Source organism: Triturus cristatus, chromosome 1_1, assembly GCF_964204655.1.
Source record: "Triturus cristatus chromosome 1_1, aTriCri1.1, whole genome shotgun sequence".
NCBI lineage: Eukaryota > Metazoa > Chordata > Amphibia > Caudata > Salamandridae > Triturus > Triturus cristatus.
Genome location: NC_140579.1, coordinates 16,178,203 through 16,202,757, shown reverse-complemented (window position 1 = coordinate 16,202,757; position 24,555 = coordinate 16,178,203). Strand labels below are relative to the sequence as shown.

The 24,555-nt window shown below is 47.2% G+C and overlaps 1 protein-coding gene across 1 annotated transcript in view; it reads right to left on the bottom strand.

The window, feature by feature from the left end:
• The window catches only part of MRPS18B (mitochondrial ribosomal protein S18B), a 100,925-nt gene that overhangs the window by 35,649 nt on the left and 40,721 nt on the right, over nt 1–24,555 (bottom strand). The window contains exons 4-5 of the mRNA XM_085636660.1: nt 22,671–22,739; nt 22,025–22,091 (exon numbers count right to left, since the gene is read on the bottom strand). Of these exons, the coding sequence (XP_085492786.1) occupies nt 22,025–22,091; nt 22,671–22,739 (136 nt within the window). The remainder of the gene's footprint in view (nt 1–22,024; nt 22,092–22,670; nt 22,740–24,555) is intronic.

The window sequence follows — 24,555 nt, the reverse complement described above, 5'->3', positions numbered from 1 at the left end:
ACTTGGCAAGCTAACACCCCTTCACAGATGTTACAAATGTTACAGTATCACCAGAATAGAATTAGAGAAGAACAAGAACACGAACAAAGACGTATGAAAGACACGAAAATGAAAATGCTTGTTGCTCAGTCAGTTCCAGCTGACAGTCATAAAAAGGGTGCGACACAGTCCAGTAATTCAGCGGTTCCTGTAAAAGGGACATGCAACTATTGTAAACAGCCAGGTCATTATATAAACGATTGTACAGTGTTGAAACATAATATCTCTACGGGTAAAACAAAGGAGAGACCACGTCCGCCTAGACAGGATCAGATCCAATAACAAGTACCTCAGCATGTACAGCCTATGCCAGTTCCACAACAGACCGTAGCAGTATCACAGCCACAGCCTATTGCTGCAACACAAAACACGACACAACAGATGTACCAGTATGCACAAAGTGATTATCCCGATTATCAGCGATACACATGAAATAGCCTAGAGAAGGAAGTTGGCTTACCCCTTATTGAGGTTCCTGTAGACCAGGAAGGTCCTTATGTACATAGTCAAATATTAGGGAAAGATAGAAAGTTTTTACTTGATACAGGGGCAAGCAGAACTACTATAAGTCATGACGAAGTCCCAGGGGCACCCCTCTCAGGCTCACAGAATATTTCCCTTGGTTTTTCAGGAAAACCTATTATTAACGAAGTATCGCAACCTCTTCCACTTACAGTTGGTCCATTGACACGGACTACAGATTTATTGCTTACAAAATCATGTCCAGAAAACTTGTTAGGTATAAAGACACAAAGCTCTAGGAGCTATAATATGTTGTTCTCCGGAAGGAGTACGACTATTTTTGCGTGACTTTAAAGGTCACTACGTGTCAAGAGACATGGATCACCGGTTGCAGAATCTACCTGCACATTTATGGGCACAAGGTCCCACTGATGTAGGTTGTATGCACATTACACCATACCGAGTAACGCTCAAAGCAGGAGTGGTATTACCACGAATGCGACAATACAAGTTACCTCCAGATGCTGTAGTGGCTTTGCTGCAAATCATTGACGAGCTCATTGCACAAGGAGTGGTTGTGGAAACCGACTCCAATGTATGTAATTCTCCGATCATTCCGATTCTTAAACGAACTGATCCAAAAGCACCCCCAGTATATCGATTAGTTATTGATCTGCGCGAATAGAATAAATGCATTGTACCACAATACCCCGTGGTCCCAGATATCTCTTCATTACTAACAGTCATTGATTCCGAAGCAACGTTCTTCACTGTAATTGACCTCAAGAACGCCTTCTTTAGCGTCCCAATCGATCCGGAAAGCCAATATTTATTCGGATTCTGTTTAAATGGACGAAGCTTTAAATTCGCACGCGCACCTCAAGGATTCACAGAAAGCCCCAGCATCTATAGCCAAGCACTGAAAAGACAACTTGACAGTATCCACATGCCAGTTAACACTGCCCTGCTTCAGTATGTCGATGATCTGCTGATCACCGCCCGAAGCGAACCTGAATGTGAAAAAGCATCACTGACGGTTTTACATTTTCTGGCCGACAAGGGGCACAAGGTGTCCCCTTCAAAGCTGCAATTCTGTGTCCAGCAAGTTGTGTACCTTGGGCACTTGCTGTCCAAGGGGGGGAGACAGCTCACACCTGACCGCATCCAGTTAATTGTAAACATGCCACCACCCAAGACACAAAAGGAGGTACGGGCCTTCATAGGCCTCACTTCGTACTGTAGGCAGTGGATTCCCCAATATGCATTTCTAGCAAAACCACTCATTCAGTTGACAACCCAGGAGGCAGCGACATCGACTGTCCTCCTTTGGACTCAAGAACATACACAAGCTTTTGAAGACTTAAAGAAAGCCTTATGCCAAGCACCTGTCTTAGCAACACCATGTTACAGTAAGCCTTTTACACTTTTCGTTACAGAACGTGAAGGTACTGCCTTGTCAGTACGCACTCAGGAACAAGCAGGATCACACAAACCATGTGCTTACTTTTCTAGCACATTAGATCCCGTAGCTCAGGCTCTTCCTGCGTGCCTGAAATCAGTTGCAGCGACAGCTTTAGCGATCAGACAAAGCGATGCCATAGTATTAGGACATCAATTGACAGTACAGGTACCACACGCAGTAGAGGTTCTCTTGAACCGGACGCAAACACAACACTTGACTATAGCACGACTGACAGGTTACGAACTAACATTATTCCAGCCACACATAGAAATCAGACGTTGTAGTACATTAAATCCTGCCACACTTTTGCCATTAAGTGGAACAGACCCATTGGCACATGATTGTATTGAAGTCATTACTATTACGACGAAACCCAGACAAGACTTGACAGATATTCCATTATCAGATCCAGACCTGACACTTTATGTAGATGGTTCATGCATGAGAACAAGTACAGGAGAGTTAGTGGCCGCTTATGCAGTCACAACAGACACTGAAGTCATTGAAACGAATTGTATTAATACCTTGTCAGCTCAAGCAGCAGAGCTCATCGCTCTGACACAAGCCTGTATTCAAGCCAAAAATAAGAAAGTTAACATATACACAGACTCACGTTATGCATTCGGAGTTGTCCATGACTTCGGAGTCCTTTGGCGAGAGAGAGGTTATTTGACTTCTCATGGTGCCAACATTCAACACGGTCCCCTCATTCAAGCTCTATTAGATGCAATACACCTACCTACTGCAATATCTATTATGAAGTGCAAGGCCCATACGAAAGTTACCGACATTATTTCCCAGGGTAACGACCTAGCAGACCGAACAGCTAAACAGACAGCTCAGAATCGGACTCACGCAACTGACGTGACAAAGACAACAGTTCCGACATCAACACACTGCATGACAGTTAAGGATCCCGCCCTTGATGTAATTGACATACAGACACATGCTACACCAGAGGAAATCAAGAAATGGACTGAATTAGGAGGGATCCAAACGGATCAGGGATGGATGACGAAGGGAAAATCTATATGGTTTCTCCCCGACTCCATGGTTCAAGTTATCATTAACACAATACATAGCCCAGCGCACCTAGGAGAAAAAGCTATGCTAGATAGTATTCAACACATTTGGTTCAACAAACACTTACGAGCAGCAGCCAAACAGAAAGTGCGTACTTGCATGATTTGTTGTCAGTTCAACCCAGGTAAAAGCGTTCCTGTAGAGCAAGGTGGATTTCAACCTCCCGATCACCCTTTTGAAGTCCTCCAGATGGATTATATCCAGATGGAACGTTGTCGAGGATTCAAATATGTCCTCGTAGTTGTATGTGCTCTTTCCCGTTGGACAGAGGCATATCCCGTCTCAGATTACACTGCCCCGACTACTGCCAAACAGTTAGTCCGTGAATTCTTCCCACGGTATGGTTTGCCCCGTATCGTATACTCAGATAACGGCCAGCCGTTCTCATCCGAGCTAATGAAACACGCTTCACTCTTGTTAGGCTATCAATGGAAATTTCACTGTGTCCGACATCCCGAGGCAGCAGGTCTCGTGGAACGTCATAATCAGACTCTGAAAATTAGACTTTCCAAAATCTGCAGAGAGAAAGGTGTCGACTGGATAGTAGCCTTACCAGTTGCGCTCTTTTACATGAGAATGGTAGCACATTCTCGAACAGGGCTATCCCCGTACGAGGTGGTCTTCGGTAGGCCACCAAATATGTGGGGGACGCCTATACCTCGAAAAATAACGGATGTTGACTGTAATATGCTGACAGATTACCTTGCTTCCTTGATGTCTGCACTACAATCTTGCCGTTCACAGGTAGCTGCAGCCTTTCCCGACAACACCGAGGTAAAGCCCCATGAAGTGGTTCCCGGAGACTTTGTCTTCATAAGAAATTTCGACAGGAGGAGCCCGCTGGAGCCTCGCTGGCAAACGCCGAAGTTGGTACTTCTGACCACGAGGACAGCAGTGAAGATTGAGGGTCGCAAGGGTTGGCTACACTCGAGCCATATCAAGAAATTTCATGGACCACTTTCTAATTTGAACTCTCAGCCCTGCCTTCCCTCACAGACTGACTCAAAACTCCCCCTGGTTGAGAGAACCGAATCACAGGAATACAAACTGAAACTAAGGTCTAGCAAGTCAGACAATTTGATTGTTTAAGTCCTCTCCAAGGTGAATCGGTTAAATTAGTCTCTGACATGTATCCTCTAGACCAAAATAGAGAGAGAAATAGACAGAAACAGCTCAAGAAACATGCATACTGTAAATCACTTCGTAGTCACTGTGTTGTGACATTATTGATTATGTTTTTTCTAAGTCTTTTGATTATTGCTGCAAGTATACTGTTGCACATATACTACCCTATTTCCAAGCGTGCTTTCAATGTTACTGCTGAACACTCTTTTAGTGAATTACCTCCGCATGAGTTGTCCTACAGATTTGCGCTGCGCAACAACACATTCATTAGTATGTTACATCACTCTCATCAGACCAGCAACGCTACAAATTGTTGGATATGTGGCCGACTCCCTCCCTACCAGAAATACAAGGGAGTTCTGCCTCTCTTTCCGTACCCGTTCACACACAATGGTTCCTGTGGAGCATGGTTTAGTTTGATTAACTCTTTAGATTCAAATGCCGTAGTTTACCAAGACAACTGGGTATGGGGAAACCTGAACCTAGTTTTGCTTAAAGTCTGCTACCCTAACAAGGAGGGACTTCCCAAAAGAACAGGAACTGATCTAGAAAATGAAGTATATGGATTAGGTAACTTTACACTTAACCTCATGATTCTGAATGTTGAATCCGAAGCTACACCAGTCTTGCCTGCTATGTCAGTATTTCCAGTTAAAGGTGAATTATGTGTAAGAAAGAATGGTTCAGTATACATGGGCCATAGTAAATGTACCACTGTGATCGAATTCAGTGATCAAGGCAAGTCTACATTTAGAGCTTCTCGTCATTCCTACTTCATATGTGGTCAGACCGCATATATACGCTTACCTCTAGATTGGGATGGTACCTGTTACATTGCATTCCTTCTGCCACCTGTTTTCCTAGCCCCTCCTGATTATCATAGAAATACCCATTTAGTACACAATAGATCCCAGAGAGATCTCCCGATTGTCGACTACACTGAAACGGCATGGGAGCAATACACAGATTTCAATAAAGGTTTCTTTCCCTACATAGGCACTGTCACTAATAGTAAACTGATACGTAGATGAACCAGAACCCTTGAAGCAGTAGTGAATGAAACTACTTCCGCCCTAGGCAACCTAACAGAGGAGCAGTCTGCGATGCGGATTGTTGTTCTTCAAAATCGTCTTGTCCTTGACGTCATCCTAGCCGATAGGGGCGGAGCCTGTAGGGTCATCGGATCAAGTTGCTGTGTTTTCATTCCAGAAAACGCGCCATCAGTATATAAAGCCATAACTCGTCTTCATAAGATTGTAAGCCAGATAAACCAGACTTGGTCCGGTTGGTTCTGGAGCGTGTTGTCAGCCTGGGGATGGAGGATCCTATCCTTCCTAGGTATTGGCCTTCTCATAATATTCAGTTGTTGCCTGTGTTTACAATGTGGGCCAGCGATTTGTGGTCTGTGTGCCACATCGTGTATTCCACATTCAAGTTTTCATTCAAAACCTCGTAAGAAGAAAGAAGAGCAAATGATGTTGTACGAACAGATTGATGGATTAATGAAGATCGATATTTCATGAAGGGTCCGTAGGGGACAAGGAGGGAATGAGGAAATATGAATTTTTATGATCAATTGTGTCCCCTATCTTAGACCCCAACGGCTCCATGTACGTGCTACAAGTACATGTATGTTCCCTCCACTTCCAGCTCTGAAGACGCAAATACATATGCGTCCAACGTTAACATGTCCTCTTTCAGATCCACCATGAATGGGTCGGATATTCCGTTCCTAAGTATGTTTGGCCACCGACTTTATATGGTGCACCTTTCACGTTTTTCAGTTCAGGCGAGTAGGCCCTGAATTCTGCCATCGAGCCTTTTTCTGACTTCTGCCTCTGAAAGCTCCAGTCTGAGCCTGCATCTGTATCCATGACCTTTGTCCTACTCCCTGAGCGGCTAACGGTGCCTGACTCGGCCTGTTGCCTGCCAAAGACTGTATTTCGCCTTCAAGTTATCTGCTCCGCTCCTCATCCAATACATTCCTGTCTAGTAGTTTAGGTAAACATCCTTCCAGCTGCAGAGCAAAGGGTCCAGCCTCACTGTCTCCGTGCAAGTAATTCATAGCCCCGTTTCCATGGTAGGCCCATGCCCCCTCGCATCTCATGTAGACACATAGACGCTTGTACACGCACTAACAGTCAGTATAGAATAGATTCTGTCCGAGAGACCTTTCCTTCCCGATAATATAGTTCTTTAAACACAAGATATTAGATACGATTTGGGATTAGGTTGTTCTGACATCCCAGACTTCTGTCTCCTCATGTAGGGCTAAATGTTAAGTCCCCTTCACCCTCTAGTTACACGTCAATCACACGTCATGCGGCTGCGCGCGCATCTCTGCCATGTATTTCTGCTGACATTGCAGGATTCTCTTATGGATCCACCCACCTGTGACATCCTCTTAAATGACGTTTCTAGTATACGCCTTTATGCACGCCTATTGTAACGCCTTTTTCATTACGTATGTGTATTCTTATCTTTCCTATCAGCTGTTACGCCTCCTGCATCTGTTTTTACTGTAATGCATTTACTATATATATGATTACCTGTCAATAATGTATTGCCTATCCCTTCCTGAACCCTCGTGGTGACGGAACCCGATTGCCTGGTTCGAACCATAATTCCTTTGTAAGGAATAAATTCCCTTTTATAACCTCAAATACCACGGATTCTGCCTCTTATTTTTACTGAGTTATTCTTATTGAATTTTACCGCATAAATTAAGTCTAGGTAATTTAAATTTACCACACAACTTAGAGCTGTTTTTCCCCCATACAGGACCACAAGATAAGAACAGAATATTGACTATGTGCTTACCACGTGGAATGGTTTCCGGATTAGGTGACTGCATCTCACGGGGTTCAGTCTTTGCCAATGTATAAACCACAAGTCATGGCACTCCGTGCATGTCAGTCTTGCCAGACATGTTGAAACAAATATAGAAAGTGCACGGGGCAGCTGCTGCCCTTGATTTGGGGATAAAACTAATAGAATCATTGCAGCCACCACGGGAAATGTTGCTAACATTCAGTGAGAAACTGGGTCTGGCAGCTCAGTGGACTAATGCGTCCACTGCAGGGGCCGCTGTTCGTCCTCATGGTCACAGGTTCAAATCCCGGCGGGTCCACTCAGCCTTTCATCCACCTGAGGTCGATAAAATGAGTACCATTGAGTTGGGTAACAAACATCTGTTATTCAGCACCAAGATGCCTCCGGGAGAACGTGCGCTTTCCAAATACACATGTTATGTAGAAGAGGCATGTCTGGCTATACGCCAGAGGCTCACAGCGGTCGCACAAGCCGACCGTGAACGTAAGCTACCTATAATTTTTGCTAATGTGTATACATCCTTAGGACGCAATAATTTGGGAATCAGACCTACTAAACCACCTCTTAGCAAACCTAGTATAGACAAGGAAGCCAAGCAAAAACTGTGAGTTGGTCAAAAAACCATGGGATAAATCTAAAACACAAAAAGTTAAACATCGCTCACTTTCTCCACTCCAGGAGCCCTCAGAGACGCTATGATTTTCGTGATCGCACTAGAATCAAGGCTTCAGACAGGTATCAGAAATCTGATACACGTTCTCCTCGTTTCTTGCAGGACTCATCCGAAAAGCAGTTCAAGAACGCTTGTCTGACGTAAAGATAAAGAAGGAGAAATCTCCTTCATTTAAACCTCAATTTCAGAAAAAAGAAAGTTGCGGCTATCACCACAAAATATGCCACAGACACTGAAAACCCTCCTTCTGAACAGGAGTTGGGCGGTGACTCTTCTCAACAGCATGGAAGAAGTCACCATAGTGCACTGGAATCTCCAGGACTTTCCTCCAGCGAAAGCAACTGATAACTTCATTACAGTTGAAACCCTAGATAGCCACGTAGCTTCTACAGATAGGTTATATGACTTAGACATAAAAATTGAGGTTGACATACAACGCACCATTAAAGTAATCTTCTGGGTGAATTTAACTTTGTCTAATGACATCCTTTTAGTGGTGGTCGATTGGCCCCACTCTTTGTCCAAAGATCACCACAGGGTGAGGATGTAATACTTCCTTCATCCGCTCCGATCCATTCGCGGAGCTCCGTGGAGCATGCAGAGTTCCAAAAAACTCTGCTCCACAAAGCTGAGCGGAGTTTTTTTCTCCCTCGCCAACGTTAAGTTGGTGAGCGCGAGCAAGGAAAATCCAATGCTAGACCACATCCCAGAGAGATTTCTCAACGCGGGCGGGCGCGACTGCTCATGTTGAGAAACCATTGTTTGTGTTGAGGAAGCTGCCATTCGAGTAGAAAGTCTACTTGAGTGTCAGAATGAAGCAGGGCGAGCTTGTCCTGCGCATGCCGCCTTTCGCACTGGTTTCCCAGTTCAGGACAAACACCTGGCGCTAAAAATCAGCGCAAACGGCGCGACCTAACGCACTCCACGGCTTGCGGAACTCTGCGTAGTGCAGTAGCGAACTCTGCCCAGGCCTACTGAAGAGGTCAAACAAGCCTACGCAGCAGAATAGGCTCTTGCACAAGTCCCAGGTTTATACAGCAATTACGTTGGCTGGGATAAGGACTCTCCTTATCATATCATACCCATAAGGTCCAGCCCGCAAGTGCAACCACAATATCCCATTAAACGAGATGCTAAATCTTCCGTTAAAGACATATTTTTGCAGTTGGAGTAATTGAACCTGTATCTCTTAGATGAATAATCTTCTTTTTCTTGTTTTGAAACCGGATCAATAGTCTAAGACTACAGACTTTTAAACAATCATACACGTGCATTTCCAATACAAAAAACACACCGTATGGCACTAATTAACCATATAGTCCATAAAAAATACAAAATTACCTTGGATATGGCCAATGTTTTTTTAAGTCACAATCTAGCGCCTGAAAGCAGAGATTCTAAAGCCTTCTCTGCACTTGGCATTCAAAGAAGTTATGCATGGCTCCCCATGGGCTATAAGAATAGCCCGGGATTATTTGCTGCCCGCATTGTGTCAATTCTACATAATGACCCGGACACATTGTGTTATGTAGATGATATCAACCTGATAGATGATGAGTTAAACAGACACTTGTCAGAGTGGATTGCATAATTTTAGGATTTACTGCCTGTGGCTATAAGTGCAACTTTCAGAAGTGTCCTTTTCTTAGAATATGAACTCGCATATCAGGGTAAGAGTCTTGCCCCTCACTTTTTGGGGAAGTTTGCACAATTGCAACCTCCAAATACATTGAAGAAACTACAATCCCGATTAGGATTCCTTAATTTTGGCAGAGCATACATTCCCGAATATGTCCACCGCATTAAACCACTATATGAATGAATTCATCCTGATTTTTCCAATACACTTTGGAAATCAGAGCACACTGATACATTCAGAACTTTACAATTTGACTTGCTTGACGTACGTCAGTAACATATACATGTTTTATCAAAGGCAATTGGATTCACCTATATCACTTTTTTTTTTTTTTTTTTTTTTTTTTTTTGAAACCGTTTATTGCAATCTCAAATATATACAGGTATGGGCCTACAACCTTCCGGCCGGCCGCTAAAGTGACGAGAACAAATGAGAAACATACAATGAGGCACTTAGCTTTGCATAGACACTAAGGCAGGAGGTATCAACAACGCAGGCCATATGGCTCAGAGCCCGCAATACGGTTTCATTTTCTACAACACAACAACATAAATAAACACACACCCGCAAGGCAACCCACGATCAAAAATGACAGCACGTGCTCCTCAAATGGGGGACCCCAAACCACCTATATCACTTTTAACAAAGGTGAGAGGCATATAAATGGCATTTATATTCCAATGCAGAAATGAGTTTTGCCTCCACTGAAAAAATACGGACAGCAGTGCAGATGGCTATTCCTAAGGAGCGGCCACTTGCACAAGGGAAACGCATTATTGGTGTCACTCCGGGGCCATCCTTGGAGGCTGTCACAACGGCTTCCGAACGCTAAAGCCCTCCATCCTACATGGATACAATGGGCAACATCCTTAACAGCTGTTGATGTAGACTTTGTCTTTGACCCGCCTTTACAGACACAAGAATTCTTGCAGTATGACCACGTTTATCCCATGCCCAATTTGGTCTTACCTCTTGAACGGTATAAACAGAATATTCACGCTGATGGTTCAGCCCAGCCTACTTATAGGCTCCAGATAGCAGTATTCGGCAGCGTGTGCCACCGTTGCAGGTGTGATCTTGGGTGGAAAATTCCAACCAAAAAAACCCGTACTCTGTCCTTAGGGGACTGCGCAGTTGGCTAAACTAAAAGCTTTGCTTCTTGCGCGCGACCATATGGATTCTGAATTCCCAATACTTATTGAGAGTTATTTGTATTACTGTGTGCAGTCCTTTAACAATAATTTACATTATTGGGCTCAGAAAGATTCCAAAGGCAACACCATCAAGCATAAAATACTTTGGGTTAAAGTGGCAGACCTCAGAGATAGGCTGCCACATGCTCACTTTAAACGTACATCGAGTCGCCAGCGTGTGGGAGCACATGTTGTAGGGAATTCTTTGGCTGATTGAGCGACCAAATCTGCAGTTTCGACTGCCACGTTGCAGCAATTACTCCTTCTAAAATGAGAATAGACTGATATTTTAGCTGCTGTTAATACTAATAAACACTAGAGTAAACATTCCTTTTGTAACTATTCCAGCAGTTGGTGATTGATTGATTCCAAACCAAAACCACAGACTAGCTTTAGTGATAGCTGTGCACCAAGGTGTTGCTTCTGCACATGCAGGTGTGGCGGTCACAATTCTGCTGCTTATCCAGATCTAGTAGTGCATGGGGGTGAGTTTCTGAAAAGTTTTGCGGCTCTGTCCATCATCTCCTTGTTTGCTTTGTGAGCCCTAAGTTGGCAGGGTATGTCCAGATGTGGGTCCCTTGCTCACTTGGCCACTAGATTCAAGCTAGCTGGGTTGATGAGGGGTGTTACCCCAAAACCGGTGGCAGGATTCTTGTTTCAAGTCCAAGGAAGAACTGGCTTGGCAGTTCTGGCTGGACTGTTTCCATGAGGAACTGGGCCAAAACTGATTTGCATATGGCTGGGTCTGAACTGGCGATGATGGATTCAACCCAGATCTAATAGTGACTGGAGGGTAAGTGTCTGAAAAGCTTCAGCGCTCCGTCCATCATCTCCTTGCGTTTGTACAGCAATTATTGGTGGCATGGCTTCTATCAACAGGCCAAAAAATATGTCCTTGGTTGTGACGTTTGTCAACAAACAAAAGCTTCCGCCTTGGCCTGTCCACCGCAGACACACCTGCAGAGAATGCACATCAATCCATACCGGTCTCTGCTACAACTGCCAACAACTCAACTGAAGCAAGTATTGAATTTATTACTGCGCCGTCTGCAGCTGATGTACTTTATACAGATCCATCACACTTGAATTTTTATGATTCTTTAAACGTACAGGTGGCACCAGTTTTTCAACGATCTGCTTCTGGGTATTATATGGGTCAAGATGATTTTCTTTTGATTCTTTTGAGGACTCTTCAGTTTTAAACAATCCTCCTGAGTGGATCTGTGTTTTCTTTTCATGGCTGAAACACACTTATCTAGTCCAGCCTTGCATATATGTTTGGATAACACTTTCCTTGTTTGTTTTATTCCTGTGGAGTGGACTTGACAGTTTTATTTTTTGCTGATTAATGGCCACTACCTTCCAGAACCCTCTGCTACAGAACTGGTCGGCGGGGTGTTGGCTCCCCACTCTTCTTCACATACATTATAGAGAGACTTGTCTCCCGTGAACATTTAAGCTACTCCGGTTACTGATAGAATTGTTTGGGATAAAGTTCTTTGCGACATATTCGGTCCTACGGAGATCCTACAGATACTATATGTGCTTAGGGTTTCAATGGGGGAAGTGAGGGTACCTGGGTTACATGCTGATGATTGGGGTGTTGAAACTGTAAACTCCAAGCTCTCGGAGCTGGAATACTATACGTTTTTGGATCAGAGGATATGTACCTCAATTCTGTTAACTAAGCTGAGATGTTCCGTTATCACCATTACGGACATCATTATTTACATCAAGCTAGTGTTTAACGCACACTTTTTAATTACACACAATGAGAAAATATTCCAACTCCCCCAGAAGGGAGTTCCAAACCATACAAAGATAAATGCACATATTTTTCAGGATATTTGACACGTCATATCCAATGTCCTTAAACCACCAAAAAAAATACATGCTTACGCAAAGAAAATTAATCTATACGGATTCATTTGTTACAAAATTTGCTGTGAACGGCTATGATTATGGGAAGGACACCACTGATTTGAAATCCATTTGAGGTAAAAGCTCCTGGCAGGTCCGGGGTACAGATACATTATTTCGAGCCGGCTTAATCCCAACTCAAGTGAGTTTCCTGACCAAAACATGCAGCCTGCGATAGTAGCCCTGCACGAGTTTGGTGAGGGGTCCACTAGGGTGGCACAATTTGTGGTGCAGTTCTTGGGGGGCCCTTCTTAGTACCTCAGGACCTAGGTACCAGGTTTACTATTTTCTAGGGACTTAAAGAGGGTGCTATAGGTATGGCCAATGGGGGGGGGGAGGGGGGGGAGGGCGACTGTACAGTTTAGGGAAAGAGCTTTGGCACTGCGGACCTGGTTAGCCGGAACCCAGTGCACTTGCAGTCGGAATCACATCATGCGCCAGGCAAAAAGTGGGGGTGACCATGTCAGAAAGGGGTACTTTCCTACGCCCACTCAAAGCCAGCCTTACATTCAGAATGGTATATCCCCCACGCATGCCAGCCTCACATTCCCAATGGTAGCTTCCCCCAATGCAAGTCTTACAATTACAATAGTATATCACTGCAACGATCTCAAAGCCGTCATTTTGTTTTTTTAACCCTAAAAGGCAGTCTTTTTTTTTTTTTAAATAACTTTTTATTAACATTTTAATCTGCAGCAGTTACAGCAGTCGTGACAATCAGGCAATACGTAATCATACAGGGTACATATCAGGGCATCATAGGCGACCAGCATCACAGCAAGGGTAATTTAGCGCAGAGACAAACCCAGCATAATACACTATACCGGCAACCCACCGACCAGCCCGGGACCAGGGGGGCTCCAACCCACGGAATGTATGATTAGGTGTTTCCCGGAGCTCCGGACGTCCCACCTGTAGCCAGGTTGTCCATTAAGGCCCGTCTCTCTCGTCGGAGTTCTATTGTGGGAGAAATACAAATGTCCCCTCTATATTTGTTCCACCGTCCCCATTTGTGGTCCCATTTTCTGGGGCAACCGCGACCTTTATAGACCATTTTCTCCGCCACCATCGATAGATCCATGTCTTTGGCCCAGGCGCTCAATGATGGCAAGGCGGCAACCCCCCATTTCTGGGCAATATTTCGTTTGGCTATGGCCCAACCCAGCGCCGCCCAATCCTGCTCCGCTGGGGTAAGGTCAGTATCCCTCCACACGTTAAGGAGACACAACTGAGGGGAGGGAACAACCAATTTACCGGTGGCCCGCGCCATCTGGCGGGTGACTTTTGTCCAATATTGTTGTATGGGGGGGCAGGCCCATAAAATGTGTGAATGTGCCTACGTGAGGACAATTCCGAATGCAGAGCTCGTTGGGACGCCTACCTAATTTGCACAATAGGATCGCATCAAAATATACACGATGCAGAACCTTGAGCTGGACCAGGCGGAGCCGCATCGGTATCGCCACCTCCCAAGGGGAGGCAAGCGCATCTCTCCAGTCCTCATCAGACATCCCGCCCACATCCGATTCCAATCTGGCCCGTATTTTCTGCATCGTGTCATCGCGGTTATTGATCAACTTTTTATATGTTAGGGAACTAGCCCTGCGGTCCATTGGATCGAGCAACAGTCTGTCGTCCAAGGGCGAGTAGTCTGGAAGAGGAGTCTCAGCGGGTATTACACAATCGATAGCATGGCTAATTTGTAGGTAGCGGTACTGCTCAGAGGGAGTAAGTTGGTATTTAAGCTGCAGTTCTGCGAACGTCGCCTTCCTGCCTTTAACCCATGTGTCCCCTACTGTAGAGATGCCAATGAGATCCCACTTATCGAACCCCACATAGGTGCTCAGCCGTCCCAGACAATCCGGTCCCCAGAGCGGAGTGGCCTTAGTCAGCCGCCCATACCACCCCATTCGCTTCTGGAGAAGATGCCAAATCTCCACCGTCCTGGCCGTGGGGCCCGTCAGACCTATTTTCTTCGGTTTGAGTATAGTGCCCTGTTATATCCACCCTTCCCCATGAGCCAGTGGTCGGTTCGGAAGCTAGGGTCATCATGCGCCCCGAACACTCACTGGTTGATCGCGATCAGTTGTGTTGCCTGGTAATAAAAGGCGTAGGTCCGGCAGTCCAATCCCACCGTCGTACCAGCCCATAGTTAGTTTTTGGATTGCAATGCGCGGCGTCCCGGTATCCCACAACAGTCCACGCAGTGTTGCGTCGATCTTTAAAAAATAGGCTTCCGGGATAGGCGTATTCTGAAGGGCATAGAGGAAGCGGGGGAGCGCTAACATTTTGAAGAGGGCTGCCCGGCCCAGGAGTGTAAGGGGCAGCGTTTTCCAATGGATCACATCAGATTTGAACCGCTGCAACGGGCCCTCTAGGTTTCGCTCATAGAATAATGTTGTATCCAATGTTATAAAAACTCCCAGATATTGGAAGCCCTGTAGTGCCACCGGTATAGTGTACCCCCTGGGGCTAAGCGGCGGATCCCCCCGAAGTGGATACATCTGGGATTTGGACCAGTTGATCTGGTATCCAGAGTGGGCCCCAAATATATGAAAGATATGCAGTACCCGCCGAATCGATCGCTTGGGGGAGGCCAAGTATAGTAAAATATCATCCGCGTATAGCGAGATGCGGTCTTCATGATCTGCTGTCCATTTGAGGCCCCTAATTTCCGGGTCCTTTCGGATCCAGACCGCCAGAGGCTCCAGCGCCAGGGCAAAGAGGAGCGGCGACAGGGGGCAGCCCTGCCTCGTGCCACGACCCAGGGAAAAGGAGGTCGAACGGTGATTATTGACTGATACACAGGCCGTAGGCAGGGTGTACAGTAGTCTAATCCATCCTATCAACCGAGGGCCCAGCCCCACACGGGCCAGAACAGCGAATAGATACTCCCACGCTACCGTATCAAACGCCATCTTGGCATCGAGCGCTAGTAACAGTGCATCTTCCTGGAGTGTCACCGCCCGACCTAGGGCCCCGTGGACTCTACGCAGATTCCGTGCAGTATTACGGCCCGGCGGGAAACCCGACTGGTCCGGGTGGATCAAGGCCGCGAGGTATGGGAGCAATCGGTTGGCCAACAGCTTAGCCAGGATTTTGGCTTCCACTGCGATCAGGGAGATGGGCCTGTACGATGCACATTCGTCCGCTGGTTTGCGGATTACCACTATTGTGGCCATGCGGATTTCGGCCGGAAGGGTGCCAGTCTCATAGCACTCCTTGTATAAGTTTAGCAGGTGGGGTGCCAATTTCGGAGCCATACATTTCATGAGTTCATCGGGATTCCATTGGGACCCATGGCCTTTCCCGAGCGTGTATCCCGAATGGCTGTCTGAATTTCCTCTAATGAGATATCAGACTCCAGAGTCTCTTGTTCTTGCTGGGAGAGACATCGCACCTCAATGGTGGCAAGGAGGTCTGCCACCCAACCGGCCTGCGAGTCCTGCGGCGGGGTATATATTTGCTCATAGTACTTAGCAAATGCTTCAGCTATATTTTGAGGGTCAGTGATCAACCTCGCGTCCGGCCCTTTGATCGCTCCCACCCATCGCGCCGCCATTTCTTTCCGCTCCAGCCATGCCAGCAATTTACCCGTGCGTTCCCCCAGCTCATAAATTCTGTGTCGGGTGGCTAGGGATCGGCGACTGGCCTCTTCATAGAGCAGTTGTTTATCTCGTCTCTTTACTTCCAGTAAGTGTGGGGCGTCGTGGGCAGAGGTGTGGGCACTCCCCTGTTCGAGCTGAAGTACCTCCGCCTCGAGCTCGATAACCCGCCGTCTTCGTTCAGTTTTGTATCCCACCATCAATGACAGCGCCCTCCCTTTAATAACTGCCCCGTAGGCGCCCCATAATGTTACCGCCGAAGCCACCGACCCCTCATTTTCTTCAAAATAGCAATCAGTGTCATGTCGCAAGGAGTCTCTGATGTGCGGGATTTTCAGCAACCACGGCTGAATCCGGATGGGGCCAGGCTGTCGCTTTAGACTGACTCCAAAGGAAGATATGACCGGGGAGTGATCGGAAATCCCCCGTGCCAAGCTCGAGGAATCTGTGAAGTTATGAATATCTTGCGCATGTGTGAACAGGTAGTCAAGCCGTGAGTGACTTCCATGCACTCCGGATTTAAAAGTATAAAGCGTGTCTCGGGGATGTGACCACCTCCAAACGTCCACCAGACCGAATGCGTCTGCGAAATTGCTCAGTTGCGAGCCCCGCGGATCGTTCCCTCGGGGTGGGGTACGGACCACTGTATCGTCCATCGTCAGGTTGAAGCCGCCGCCCATAATTACCGCACCCTCCGGCAGGGTCAGTAGTATCTTTCCAACGTCCGCCAGGGTCTGGCGCTGAAGGCCCGGCGGTGCATAGACCGAGAGCAAGTTGAGGGCCCTCCCTTCCCAGCTTCCTGAGCAAGCAACATATCTACCCTGAGGCTCTGAATGAGTTGTGTGTACCACATAGGGGCAGCCCTTTGTCAGGAGGATTCCCACCCCTCTAGAACCCGACGTAAAGCCAGAGTGGGCAATCATACGGTACCCCTTCCGGTCTAGGGCGTGACAGGAGCCGCCTATGAGGTGTGTTTCTTGGAGCAACACTACGTCAATACGATGACGGTGTATGTATTGCTGCACTATGCTCCACTTAATTTTATCACCCAGCCCATTAACGTTCCAGGTCATTAGACTAAGTCTCTGAGCCGTTGCCATTTAACCTCAATAGCACCGCTTCGGAACAGACGAGGTGAACCCTGTATATGGTTACCTTAGCAATCACCCTCAGCGACGACACCCGCCGCCCCCGCCCTTTCCGAGTGTGACGGAGAGGAAACCAAGAATCAATAGGTAAACAATTAGTGCCATATCTTGTCTAAAGGTATCGTGCAAGACTACTGCAGAAGAACAGTGCAGAACAACTCCCCCAACAAATGCAACCCCACAACATACCCCTCCCTCCCTGCTACCCAGCTGAACGGGACTAGAACCGCCCGCCTCCCCCAACCCGCAGAGTGCCTGTTGCCCCCCCATAAACACTTCGAGGAAACGTGTGCTGCCCCACTCCCATCATGGCAGCTGACATTTTACAAAACCCCTACCCGTATCCGCAAACCCTACTCACGCCAGGCCGAATAATTCCCTGGAGGTCCGCCCGACTAGCCTGAACCCCGCTCCACCCAGTATCTCCTCGTGGAGCTAGACCCCTCCCGAACCCCATAAAGAACAACAATGCTATCAGGAAACGTATCGTTGAGGGGGGGCCATCTATGTACAGGGAGGATCGGCTCTTGCCCCTCGGCTGTCTACCATGGAGAGCCCGTTGGCCATAAAATCAAGGGAGCAGCTCATTCCCCACATCAGTACCACCAGTACCAGGCATAATGTCACCCTGAAGCTAGCAGTCCGCTCCCTGAACAGCTAAAGGGGAATTTCTGGGCTGCCCTGTGCGATCACATACCATCTTACCATTGTCCCTAATCAGTGTTCCCCGCAGGGCCCGGGGCCCCAGAGTCAGAGCGTGAAGGTGAGTGCCTCTGCTGGCGCCAATCAGCAGCCGCATCTGCTGCCGAGGGTTTCTTCTTTTTCCGGCTGTCCACAGTGCGCCAACCTTCCAGCCAGTCCCATGCATCCTCCGGGCGCATGAAGAACCATGATTTGCCCCCAGCCTCCACCCGAAGCTTGGCAGGGAACAGCATTGCGTACTTGACATTGTTCTCACGAAGGGCCTTCTTTACTTCCTGGAAGCTCCGTCTTTGTTTCTGGATTCGTAGGGTAAAGTCCGGGAAGAACGTGATGTTGCTATTCTCCACGGAGACGGGTGGTGCCGCCCTCGCCGTTTGAAGGATTATGTCTCGATCACGAAAGTTAAATACTCGGGCCAAAATAGGTCTAGGAGGGGCCCCCGGCCTAGGGCATCCTCCCGGCACCCGATGGGCTCTCTCAATGGAAAAACACTTGGAGAGTCCCCTAGGTTGCAGGTGAGTGAGGATCAAGTCTTCGACAAAGAGGTCCACCGCTTGCCCCTCTGCCCGTTCCGGAACACCAATAATTTGCACGTTATTCTACCTTCATAGTAGTCCAGCTATCGGGCAAGCACCACATGGGAGGCGCGCAGGTCACTAACCTCTCGTTTGAGGAGGCTGGTGTCGTTCGACAATTCTTTGGTGATATTTTCCACTGTTCCCACCCAGTCAGCGATCTTTCGCACATCTTCTCGGATCAGACCCACATCGGGGGCCACAGTGTCGATCCGCTGTTCAAGGGACGTCTTGACGGCCGTGATGGCGTCCAAAACGTCTTTGTTCGACGGGTCAGGCTTACCGTCCGAGGCCGGCATCCCAGCCCGATCTCCGCTCAGTTGCTGGTGCCAAGCAAATTTCTCCAGTTTGGCCTGCGTCTTCGTTTTGCTGTTCCGCCCAGACGGCATGCTTTCCCTTCGGTGAGCATTCCCCAGCTAGAAGGCGCAGCCGCTAATCCCCGCCGCCTGCATTGGAGATCACCACCCGGCCTGTCGGTTGTCGCTGACCGCACCCGCGTCGCCAGTGCACTCCACCCGATGTCAGGGTATTGCAATAGAGCGTGGGTAAGGCCGGTCTCTATCCGCACCGACCTCCGCTACACCTCGGTGGGATGACCACGCTCCAGCCAGAGGCCCCTACCCCTGGGAGCCTGGCGTCGTAGCTCAGAAGGTAGCCCCTGAATTCAGCCGCTCGGCAAGGCGGCACCCCAACACTCCCTAACCGGCCGTCGTTCGATCCGTATCAACGGCCTAGATCTGCCCTGTCGCAGCAGTGGGAGATCAGGGATCTACTGGCAAGTCTCTCAGCACACTCTCAGGTAGGGCCGCGGAGGTGGCGGGCGACCCCGTCGTACTTTCACCCCTGTCAAGCGTTCTATCTGTACCCCTCGCGGGTTATGGATTCCGGGGAGTCATCGCCAACCCCAGCACAGTAGGGGGATCACCAACCTCCGGGACAGTGCACCAAGAAACCCCTCGAGGCCAGGCTGTTTTGTTGGCGTCAGTCCGGCTTATGAACCTCCTCCGGGCCCACTTCGTTGTAGCTCCGGTGGTGTGTTCGGGCCGCCGGTGTGGCCGCCCACTCGTCCCAGCACACACCCCAACAGCTCCGGCGGCGCCGTTTTCACTGCCACCAACACTGCAAGCGTCTCGCCTCCACCGCCGCCGCTCTCCTCTTCACGCCAGTGTCCCGGTGGACCGCCCACCGGCAGCGTGGCGATCAGCCATTCAGCACAGGAACCCACCGCTTCTTTATCACTGGAGCGTCGCCGATCCCGAGTCCTCAACGCTGGGGTCTCGGAAGTGCAGGGGAGGCCACCGGGCCCCACCGATTGAACCCACACCACAGGGGCGGCGCTGCGCCCAAGGCCGCCTCCCACCAGGCGTCCCAGGCCGCCACCTCGGTCCCACGTAGTTTTTCACCCGCCTGGGCCACACTCCTCACCCAGTGACGTCTTCTACTCGCGGGGCCCGGAGCCAGCAAGCTCTTGATTTACTTCGCCCCTTGCTGCAGGCATGAGTTATCGCATCGCTGCCGTCGCCTCCACTGTCAGGTACTGGCTACTCGGCGGCCACACCACAAGGCCCACCGCTCCGCCAGCGCCCTCCGGTACGGCGCCGGCCCTCAGCTCCCACTTCCGCAGGGGCATCCGCTATGTCAGGCAGACTGGAGGGCCCAGCAACACCAGCCCCCGAGCCGCCCGGGGCGCCGCAGCCTCCAGCATCCGTCGTGTCCGGTCGGGTCGCACCCAGCAACCGCGCGGCAGTGCACCAGCTCCCGGAGAGTGGAGCGCGAAATCAGTTTCACCTCCAAACGCCCCCAAACTTTGCCAATCGGTCCGCGGGGGCCTCGGAACCACCAGCACCCTCTTGCTGCACGGGCAGGGACCGTGGGGCACAGATTATCCGGATATTTCGGGAGTGGCGCTGCAGAGCTTCACTACTGCGCGGCCATTCCCGTCGGCAGCAGGCCACGCCCCCAAGGCAGTCTTTTTTAAAGGGCTTTGAGTTTTAAAAAACAGTTATGTTTCAAGAAAGAAAGAAAATAGTAAAATGTTAAATTATTTGAAAGAATGTTTCAAGGGATTCTCTGGCTACTGAGGTTTACTCTAAACTCACACAAATGGAAAAATATCCTTGCTGGAGAACCAGGGTTGAAGATAAATAACTTTCCATCATGCCTGGCTTCAATGCTTTAAAGTGGATGAATTATGTGCAGAAGTGGTGGATTTACATCAGGACTTAATAAATAAATGTATTCTTATGAATAATTACAGTTGAATTTTGTAAAATGTGTCTTAAAATGTACATGTTTGTTTTTAATTACCTGGCACTGTGAATGAACACACTGTTGTGATGTTAAGAAACACTTTTGTGATAATACAGCAAATAAAGTGTTCTTAGCTAAATGCAAATAAAGGAATTCAAGCATGTTTAGCACATAAACATTAAACAAAGTTTGCAGCTTTATTAAGTAACTTTGTACAACTGTTTCTCATGTAAAGCGCTCGGATACCTCCGGGTCTAGCCAGCGCTATATAAAACTCTTCAAATAAAATTAAGTGAACGATCGGCTCGCTGATAATATTTCAGAACGGAGATGATGGAATGGGCTAGTAGGTATGGGTCGTTTTACAATATGTGTTTAGTAAGCTTGTATGTGAATGTCTAGCTTGGCTCTACTTGGGCCGGATGTTCAATCCTCTAGGTTTTGTTGTACACATAGATCTAGAAATCATTAAATACAAATTGGAAAATACAAAGAACTTTAAGGACGCAATTAATGAAACACCTTTGCTCTACAATAAACAGAGGATGCAATCTTGGGAGGTTTGGAAGGAGGGCTGGACATACCTACATTTACGTAGATTATTTTATTTCTGGAATTCCCACAAAAGTTGATCCGAGCAGCTGCACTCCAGAGGAACTGTTTCTGCACTTACAGTGATGCCCACATATATGGATTGAATTTACCACAATGGGATATTTTTTCCAAGTACACCAACTGCTGGACCTATGTCTGGTTTGAGCATTAATTCTCCCCCTCAGGACATCATCTACAAGGACTTTGTATATGGTTCTTTCTCCCTTGGCGAGAGCCACATTTTGAGAGTCAGAGCATCCCTTCGGGGGGTACATTAGGAGTTGAGTCTGTTGTTAAGGGAACATTTTCTATCTTTTTAAAGGAAATCCCTGAAAGCAGTAGTTACTATTTGGCTCCCCAGGTGCCTGTAGGGTCTGAATACCCACATGAGGCATAAATGGGCACCCCACAAAAAGCAGTAGGTCCATGCCATGGTGTGGGCCTCATCTGGTGGCGAATTTGGTCACCCTCAGAGGATCTGTTGGTATTTTGGGACAAACAAAACAGTAGGGTTTGTTCCCTCACATGAGTAGGCCAGTTTTTAGCTACTATATTCACAAGAAGTACATGGGGAAATGATGCATCTAAAGCAGGATCCTGTTGAATACATTCATGGTTAATGATAGATCTCAAAGAAAGCAATCTCACTTTCAATGTCAGATTAAGAGCACCATCAGCAACCCTGATATCAAAGGAACAGTGCATATGTGCGTGATCCTTACCTGTGCGCATGGGGTCGAGGATCTCGCCAGTGTAAGGAGAGATGAACTGCTCCAGGAGCTTCACGTTCTGCAACAGCACAAAGACAACATGAGACGCAGGACAGGCTTAGAACTGCAATCACCAAGAAACTGACACACAAGCCAAGTACAGCAACCTGGGAAGTACAGCAAGAGCCAATGGAAGTAGGTTATTCCTAGAGCGGCAGCGGTCAACATAAAATACAAACATGGCCAGCAGAAGCATGCCATGCGCAGCAGAAGAGAAAGGATGTAGATCCTTCCTAAAGCGGCAGCTATCAACGTATAAAAAAACACAAGTCCTAAATAGAAGCATGCAATCTGCGGCAGGAGTAATGGGAAGGCCAAGTGGTGAACCGCAAAAACCAACGTACAGCTACAAATGCCATCAACCAGAAGAGTATGAGGAAGGAGACAGGCAGACACACAGGACATGAGCAGTGAGTGTATAGGAGGAATAAACACCTGTATGGCTGAAAGCACCAACAAATACACACACAATGCCGCAAAAACGAACACAGTAGTCCAGTGGGAGGAAGATGGGCCCAAGCACAACCAGACACTACAGCCTGACACACACACGCCAGCAGGCAAGCGAACACAAGAGTAGAAACTGGTTGATCGATACCTGATGGTGTAGGCCCAGCTTCTGGTCTCTGCAGATGGGGCAGGGATTTCCACAGATCTTTTCTCCTCTCTGTCAGGAATAAAAACATGTTTAAGAAACTGAGGGTGAGTAATAAATACTGGCAATGGAGCAAGATCAACTGCATCTGGCACCCAAACCTCTTTGTCAACCGTAAGCACAAGTTGCTGGCTTGGGGAGCAAAAGGTGCTTGGAGGAGAGAAGATTTCTATAGATAGGGCAACCCTTTACAGTTTATATAAATATGTCCAGTTTAGCAACTGTTGCAACAAAAGGGACAGCACTCCATGGGTCAGTCTTTACAACGCCCAGTGGTGCATTTCCAACCTATACCCAGCTGCAGCAGGCACTGCGATCATACAGTGCAGAAACACAAACTGAACAAAGGGGAGGACACCACTCAGTCCACAAATGAATAATGGGATGAGCTCTGGGATTCACTTAAATTCAGCTTTTATTCTTTATTCCATAAAAAACAGTGCTTCGTTCCAGACACATTTTGTAACTTCTAAGAGCATGATGGCTCCTGTAGGGTACTGAAATGAACCCATGCAATAATGATTGTGTGAACAGCATGCACTACATTATGAATTTATCAAAAAGTCATACACAACTTCATCAATGTATCCAGAGTATACATTTAATTATCAATTTTAACCCTTCCTTGAAGTATTCTGTTTAACAAAATACAAATTAACATCAGATACTGCCATTTTGCAAAATCATTTTATACTCCATAAATGATACGCTTCATATGATTTATGCCCAATGCATTTCGGACTGAAAACAAAGTCAGGATAAAAATATTCAGAGTCTAACATGGTTCTGTGTGATCAACCATATTTAAAAAAAAAAAAAAACTTGTGTATGTGCCTTCTATCAACCATCAATCAAAATGTTATACAAACATGCAACAGACAGGACACGTCAGAGCATAGCACATGTATGTAGTTTCAAAACACAAGGAAGGCGTTTGAGTTAATCAAAAATAGGAGTGCACCATATACATTTGTTTTAGCGTTTCCATATGGAGTACTAAAAGCCCTTACGTTTCTGGTTTACTTTCTAATAATGCGCCCAATACGATGAGCGACAAAACACACCAGAGGAAATACATTGTCTTGTGATAAATAGGATTAGCCCTGAAGAAGTTGGAAATTTGTCAGGAATGAAATGAGTTTGCTGTTTTTCATGAATTGAAGAGTAAAAGAAGATTTTAACTGGATAACAGAGTCAATGGCATTATTTAATTAGTGCTCTCCTGAAGATAGTCTATTTCCACAGGTAAACATACATAGAGTGGTGAGCTGAAGGTGAAAAGAAAATCTCTAAATGCACAGCATGTAAAGTAGAAAGGGTAAGAGAAATACATTGAGAAACAACTGCGTGCCAATCATGCAATAGACATTCAATGTGCAGTATAGTCTTCACAGTGCAATTAGTTCTACAAAATGCACATGGTGCTGGTTCAAGAGTTAACTAACTTTTCAGCTCTTGAAAGTAAGTCACGGAGCCTTCATCAGGACAATGTCAAACTTACAACTACTTTGCTTTTGTCCAAAGACAGGGTTGAAAGGTAAAATAAATAAATTAGCAAAATAAAAAAATGTTTCTTCATAACAAATTTCTTTTATGGTCATGCCCCAAGATAAAGGAAGTCAGCTATTTTTATATACTGTCCTGAAAACTAACTGGAACAAATGACACATAGTCTAAGACATTACGGCTCATATCCCGATCGCATACCTAAAGGGTTATAAAAGGACTTCAGGGACCTGTGGCAGCACATACTACCAGCCTGCCATAAACACCAATAAGGTCCTTTTTAGGTCTCGCCTGCGAACGCAGCGCGAAGCGCTGCTCGCAA